Source organism: Spea bombifrons, chromosome 8, assembly GCF_027358695.1.
Source record: "Spea bombifrons isolate aSpeBom1 chromosome 8, aSpeBom1.2.pri, whole genome shotgun sequence".
In the NCBI taxonomy this organism is placed as follows: Eukaryota; Metazoa; Chordata; class Amphibia; order Anura; family Pelobatidae; genus Spea; species Spea bombifrons.
In genome coordinates this window covers 25,103,001-25,110,813 of record NC_071094.1, presented here as the reverse complement: position 1 = coordinate 25,110,813, position 7,813 = coordinate 25,103,001, and the positions used below count along the sequence as shown (strand labels likewise).

The 7,813-nt window shown below is 36.5% G+C and overlaps 1 protein-coding gene across 3 annotated transcripts in view; it reads right to left on the bottom strand.

The window, feature by feature from the left end:
• Positions 1-647: 647 nt before the first annotated feature.
• The window catches only part of ARHGEF9 (Cdc42 guanine nucleotide exchange factor 9), an 83,534-nt gene continuing 76,368 nt past the window's right edge, over positions 648-7,813 (bottom strand). For all 3 annotated transcript variants that reach the window (XM_053472618.1, XM_053472619.1, XM_053472620.1), the window contains exons 9-10: positions 7,323-7,391; positions 648-1,913 (exon numbers count right to left, since the gene is read on the bottom strand). In XM_053472618.1, the coding sequence (XP_053328593.1) occupies positions 1,726-1,913; positions 7,323-7,391 (257 nt within the window). In that variant the 3' untranslated portion in view covers positions 648-1,725. The remainder of the gene's footprint in view (positions 1,914-7,322; positions 7,392-7,813) is intronic.

Below are 7,813 nucleotides of genomic sequence, written 5' to 3'. Positions count from 1 at the left end.
CATACCGTAACATCTCCCTCTCTCATGTAGTTTAACCATACATATTATGTAGGGCTTCTTTCAGAAACCTTACATATATAGATGAATTATCATTTAATATGAAAACATATACATACTCAGTGCAGGTGTGTGCATCTGTGTGCGTGTGTAAAATATATATATATATATATATATATATATATATATATATATATATATTACATCCTCCGTCCTTAAGTTGAAGAAGACATGACATCACAGCTGTCCATCCACCTATTACGTTGAGTATGTTACACCTTTTGTATATTCCAAACCACGATCATTATTGCCATTTTGATAGTAAACTATTCCACTAACAGCTGCATCTTACAGTCAAACATGGCTTTGGATATAACCGATGCAGAAATCAGGCTGTATTGTAAAAGGGAAGTGTGGCGGGAGAAAGCAGCAGATATAGTCAGTATTAATATTACATGTTTTAGTGTTACACAGCTCACAGTGACCAGAAAACAAACCCTCTTAAAAAAACAAAAACAAAAAAAAACCAAACAAAAGAATAGTAAAAGAAATATTAATATATACATATATGCACATCCATAACATATACCGGCTTCTTAAATCAGCAAAGCAGAGAGAAACCAAAATAAATGAAATTAATAAAGATACTCTTTGGAAGGAAAAGAAAAAAAGTCACCATTTAATAAAGATGTAACTATCCCTGTTTGATTATTCTCCTCCCTGGTCCCAGAACAGCTACAGGATAGATAAAGCAAGAGAGAGACTACACAGTACCTAGCAGATTCACTGTGAACTAAGGAACTCTTGCTTCAACAGCTAAAGCTCAGAACAGTGAGAGGATCAAACGACAGGCAGGCAGGTAATTCCTAGTGTTCCTGGTTAGCCTGCTTGTTTATGCCTTCAGAACAAACACACACAGGAAAGGTGTAGTTAAAAAAATGCATCGGCAGGTTAAGGCTCTGTCCGACTACCGTGCATCTATATTGAGCTACTTTTAAAAACCAGTCAATTAACGCTCTAAAATCCCCCTTTTGTGCAGCAGCACTCTGCTTGTCGGTTAAATCACTTAAAAATGGCTGCAGCTTTATTCAAGTGAAATGAATGCAAATGACTTGAGTGTGAAATACCCACCCCTGCGGTGCCAGAGGCACTTATTGTATGGAAAGTCCTGCTAATTGCTGCAGGCGTTGAGATGCGATTGGTGGGAAAATCATAAATTGAAAGTAGAATGTTTTTGTTTCTTGTTTCTCCATTTCAAGCAGTATTCTTTTTGCTTCGCTATACTTGAAGGGCCGCTCGTTTACACAAAGTGTGTAATCTTCGTTAGAATAGGTCCACAGAAAAAGATTATGGTCAGTGTCATAAAGCATGGCAAAAATCCAAAAGTCTCAAGAGCGAGGCGCAGAGAATGTTTTGTGACCATGATTGTACTCATCAGCAATAGGGTAAGCAAAGTGAGTTTTTTTTGTGGTGGAGATTTTCAAAGCAGAGCAGTTCCTGTTGCCCGACGGAAAAAAAAATGTTTTTCAGGAACAAAACATTCCTTTTTTGTTAATTTCCCTGTGTGTGTATATATATATATATATATATATATATATATATATATATATATATATATATATAGTCCTTTTGTAGTTTAGTTGCAACAGTGCTTCTCCGAAAAAAGGTCCATCTATAAATATAATTTTTTTTCTCCTTTCAATATATATTTATATATTTATATCTCTATTATTTTTTGAAAGGCGTCAACCTGCTGAAGTTTTGCCAGAATGGGGACTGACTTCTCCTAGGTTCAGTGAACTCAAAAACTTGTGGTTGAGATATGCCATCGGTCACCATATATTGTCCTTGGATGGCTCCTGGCTCCTGAGGTGGCGGATATGCTGGAGGAACTGAGCGAGGACAGCTGACACCAGCTAAAACAGAGAACAGACACATATTTTATATTGCAGTTTAGTTAAAAACATAGAAACCATATACAAAAAAGTTAGCAGGGATGCATCAGCTAATTGCAGATCAGTACGTATTATACAAGTAGTGTTAAGGAGTAAGAATTTTTTTAAAATAATAGACTAGATATATCCTATCTAGATTTTGATAATGCGCTTGACACTGTCCCTCATGTAAAATTCATAAATAAATTGAAAATAAATTTGGATGTAGTTAATGGCGTACATATATAAGGGAGGTTTTGTTACCAGCGGGGTACCTCAGGGATCAATACTGGGGCCCATTTTTTTATATTTTTATTAGCGATGTTACAATAGATTCCAAAGCTAAGGTATGTAATTTTGCAGATGATTCCAACAGGGTAGGCATTCCTGGTAGAATAATCCAAATGGCTAATGATTTAAGTAAAGTAGAAGAATGGTCGAGAATGTGGCAGCTGCAGTTCGATGTTGATAAATATAAAATAATGCACTTGGTGTGTAAATAAAGCAGCAGGGTCTACTGGTTCCAGGTATGCCCGTGACTAACTGCAAACATGTGTGACGTCATGCACTTGACCCATGTTTAGTTAAAAGACTGCATTTAAAATGGCACCCACATTATCTAAATGGATCTATATACAATTCAATAGGGTTATATAAAATTTACTTTTTCAATCACTAAACTTTCTTTTTGCTTGAGGCTATAAACTATAAATATATAACGCTATAACTTATGTAAATAAAGATTCTTTCCAAACAAAGAGTAGAATTGTATTATTTGTTTAGGGTACTTAAAATATGTCTAGGGGGCAGAGAAAACAATTAATATGCATATACTCGATTGCATTTATTCAAACACGGCAAAGCCTTATTAATGTGTTGGTACGTGGGTAGCTTCACAACGAGCCCTTTACTCATTCTCCATGTCAAGCAGTGTTGTGTGATATGTGGGTATACACAGGCTGTCTAAAGATCTCACACAAGAAAAGTGTGCAGCCTTGTTACAGATACACAGAATGCGTTGAAAGCACAGACACATATAACTTCTCCATCAAACTGGATATTTTGCCTATTAGTAAAATCAACAGTAAATAATGATTTTCCAATTAGCAGCCTTTATAAAGAGTAGACGGGCCATAACGAGTGGTATATAACATAACAGTTTGACTTACAGAACTACAAGTGAGGAGGGCCCTGCTCAAACGAGCTTTTACAGAAATGTATCAATGTAACTGTATTTACGAATATAGGATTACTGTGTAGTTTTTTTTTGGAGGGGGATGTTGATATTCGGCATAGGGTATAAATGGTTCTCAATATCTATTTAAATAGGCAGTGGAACAGAAAATGCTGACAACACTTCTACAAGTTACTGGTCAATTTACGATCCAATGAAATGGTACTTTTTGCCCTATAAGAAGTCTTCCCTTTTCATCTTGTTTCCCATGATCTCCAGATTATGTCCTTAATGGCAATATAGAGCATGATACATGAGCATTGGGAAGGTTCCATCTAACTATTCAGTGGGTGTTTATAAGTTCTGTTTTGCAGCAGTCTGTGGTATAGATAAAAAACATGCCTTTCCTCTTATTATACCAAGCATATCTATAGAAATATCTAGATAGATACATCCGGTCCTAAAATATATACTGTATTTAGAGTTACTTAGTTGGGCGTGTGGTGATTCATTGATCCTTGGCATTTTTCTAGCAAAATATTTTTTGAGTTCAGTTGGGCTGATGTGGAAATTATGCCTGGAATTCCCAGTAGGTGATTAAACTTTCATTTGATACAACCTGTGCTGCCAAGTTCCTCGCTACCGAACATGTGATCTCCACGTGCCTCCTGTTTTCATGCAGCGAGCAGCTGCCTGAGTATTTCTCCCTAATAAATATTGCAGGACGTGTGAGTGTCTGAATACATCAAGAAATGAATATGAGAAATACCACATCTTTTCCAGCTGGGATTACTCTTCCAATGGAATCCCCTAATATGTTGACAACATAGTTTGCTTCCATGCCATTAAAGCAATGCTTTAATTCAGTAACATTTTGAATATAATATAAAAAGAGAAGGTTTGATCTTAACCACATTGTCCTTAAACTGATAGTTTTGTCACTACAATGCGTTGATTCATACACTGACTGATGGGGGTTATGTATAAAAAATATTCTGGAGAACCAGCATTCCATAGGGTGTTATAGGGGATTGCACCATTATATCACTTTTGTAGAAGAGTGGGTCTTTATAAATAAGCAACATTGTATTATGATAAGTACACAAATGCGGCAGGTTTCTGGACTTTTCATGACTTCCTTTAAAACCAGTCATCAACTTAATCACCTTAAACCCATTCAGTTCTTACTTAAGCCTACCTGGGTCTCCCTATGACTGCCCCTGACTGCTTATCCATGTTAACGACTCCTGTCTGTGGATACTTATGTATAAGCTTGTGTTAAAGTAGAAAAGTTTAAAACATTATATATATATTTATTTATTTATTTGTATTTTGGTAACATATTAAAGCAAGGCACTCTGTGTGTTATGCCTATCCAATGCATACATTAGGGTGCGGGGCATCAAAGTTCGGTTCAACATTCTAAAAGCTGTCTTAGGCTAGGTTTCCACTTGGGTTTTTGTCCTGGTTTTTGATGGTGCAAATTGTTTGCTTTTGGCACGCAGGATCCAGTTGATGCGTCGGGTATGTTTGTTTGTAATGGCCTGTTTGTTCCAAATGGTGTAAAATTCAATATGAACTTTGTTTTGTGTGAAACTGTTTGTTTCCAGCCTATTTCTCGTAGGACACACAGATACTGGGTCCATCCTCTGCATTGTAACTGTGGAAAAAAATGGCATAAAAAACGCCAAGGCAATAAACCCACATGGCTTTTTCATGGCGTTTTTTCTCTCCCATAGACTTCTATTGGAGAAAAACACCAAGATTTCCTTGCAAAAAATGAGTGTCAACATGCTGCGATTTTGAAAAACTGCCATAGACCCCAAAAAAGCAGAAAAACGCCAAAGAGGACTGAAAAAAAGCCGAACAGAAAAACGCCAAGTGGATATGGCATTGTGCTAACATCTGGCCGCAGCGTTTTTTCACTAAAAAACGCCATGTGGCTGAATTGACGCTTTTATGGGCGTTTTTAGCAAAAAAAAACAAGTGGAAACCTAGCCTTATTCACACAAAAATCCACTTGATTCACAGATCCCAGATTCCCTTTTTTCATGAAACACCCATTGTGATTTCATGGCATTCAATAGAAACCATGAATATGTTTGTGCTGATTGCTTAAAAACACAGTAAGCACTTTGCACAATTATTTTCTTCTCCTGCCTGCAATTCTAACCTAAACATATTGAGCCAAAACAATTTCCCGGAAGATCCCGTGCGTGTAGTAAAATGAACAGGAATCCTTATTTTGCTACACACTGCAAAACCTGCGGCCCCATGTGCTGAGCGCATCTAGTCACTCACTCAGAGGAATAGCCCAGGATATACCTACGTGGTTGTAACTCATTCATGCATCATTTGTGCTGTTATGTTATAAAATGCAACTTATGGAGCTAATAACATTTAAACTCTTCAGTGCCTCGGGGACTGACAATATATTTAAACAGTTAATCTAATAAAATGCCCTGCTGATGCTGAGTAAATGAGGCATTCTTGCAGAAAGAGCGTGTGTGGCAGGGGAACGAGACCCATTACAGACAGTGTCTGCTGTTTTAAGTGGTCATAACATTAAAATATAATGTTTTGCCTAAACTAGAAATGCTACATGTACTACAGGCTGTCACAAACTAAGCAAGTGACATTTATATGTATATTTATATATACATGCAAATATATATATATATATATATATATATACACATATATACACTGTGCAAAAGTTTTAGGCAGGTGTGGGGAAAATGCTTTAAAAATAATTAATATTATTATATTAACATATATTTTTTCATAATTATTTTTATCTTTTAACAAAATGCAAAGTGAACAAACACAAGAAAAATCTAAATCAAAACCATATTTGGTGTGAGCATCCCCTTTGCCTTGAAAACAGCGTCAATTATTTTTAATAGACTTTACATACAGTTTAAGGAACTGATCACATGACAGGTGGCTAGGGCAAAATATATTTTTTGAGCTTCCCATCATCTGATTTTGTTCCTTCACTAAATGATACATTATGTCCCGTGTCATTATCGATATGTCAGAAAGAACTGCTTTGTCAGCCTGGTGTGACCCTGGTGTGATCAACAGACATTATGATCTCGTAATTTTTAGGGAGCATTCATGCCGTGGCCACTTCAAATGATTCAATTTACTCCAGCTGTATATGAATGCAGATTTATCGTGGGGATGCTACACACCAACACAACTAGACATTCAGCACTAACACACACCTAGACACTCACACTAACACAAAGACACTTTACACCCACATGCATGCACACACCCTAACATACACACCCAGCCACACGCTAACATACCCAGGCACACACTTTTACTAAAATAACCTGACACACATGCAAACATACTCAAAGACACATGTTCACACACTAACATATGTACATACAATGGGGGCCATAATTAACAAACGGATCACAATCCCAGCATAAATATAGCTCATTTTTTAGCTCTGGTGCACCTTCATTTGTGGTTTACAGCTCTTAAGTCAATAATCATTCTGGATGACAATATTGGGGGTTGTGGTCCACAATAGCTCCATTCTTGTATTTAAATATATATTTTTACAGTTTTTTGTGAGCATTTGATTTTATAACAGAAATCTCTTCTGTGCATTGAAACAATGTGAGAACCTCAATGGACCAGGAGTCAAGTACTGCTGATCAGTTGAGCGACTGATGGCAGCCACACTACATGTAGAACATTGATTTGCAGTGATCATGTTTGGCAAGGTGTTGAAGGCAGATGTTAAGTGTTATTTTCAACACTGTGATGGTTTGAAGAAGAGACCTCCAAGGTCCCAACAACGTATGTGTTGGCCCATAAAACTTCATCAACTTCAGGTAAAGACTGTTTTCTCATGGGCTAACACAGCTTCATCTCCATTTCCAGGGTAGCCTCAGACACATTATATGCTTTAGATTACTCAGTTTTACCAGACTTTATGACCAATATTTCTCAAAATGCCTCCTAAACAACACGATCTACTATATTTTTTGCCTGTAGTCGTATAATTGGATAATGACTAAAACAGTGATATTATAACCATAGTAAATGACACCAGTGCCCGTGCCAGGACTTATGGATGTTATAGGTACAATGAGATTTCTGTCAAAAACCATGTCACTGCCAAGCTCTGGTCTGCTTAATAATAATATCAATTGGTGATAATGTTGGAGGCTTTGCTTTGGCATCTATTGTACCTTTCTGCTTGCTGACTTTTCTCACAGTCATTGCCGCTTGTCTCTTCTGGTATTCTGAAATTTCAAATCCTGACAAAAATAAAGGAAATAATTAGCCTCCGGCGTTTGACTAGTTGTGATTTAATAGGTTAATGATATATACGTCCCTGTTATGGTATATAATAAAAAACACCTGTAATTTAGTGAATAGATGGTGTTACGTTTGCGAATATTTACCACGACACAGACTAATATTCATTGCATCCATATTTTTGTTGTTTGTGCCTTTTTTTATACTACATCAGGTTAAGCAACAGTTGGCATGCCAGGATTTGTCTGTCACAACAAACTGCTAAAATATATGATTTTCTAGACTACAATATGCTGGGAAGTCTCTCTTTATCCTTAATTAAACATATTCTGTAAATTTCCCTGGGAAGAAGTATGACTGTACTATGTTTATGTTACACATACAACCTCACCCTGCCGATTTATAATAATATGTCTATTAT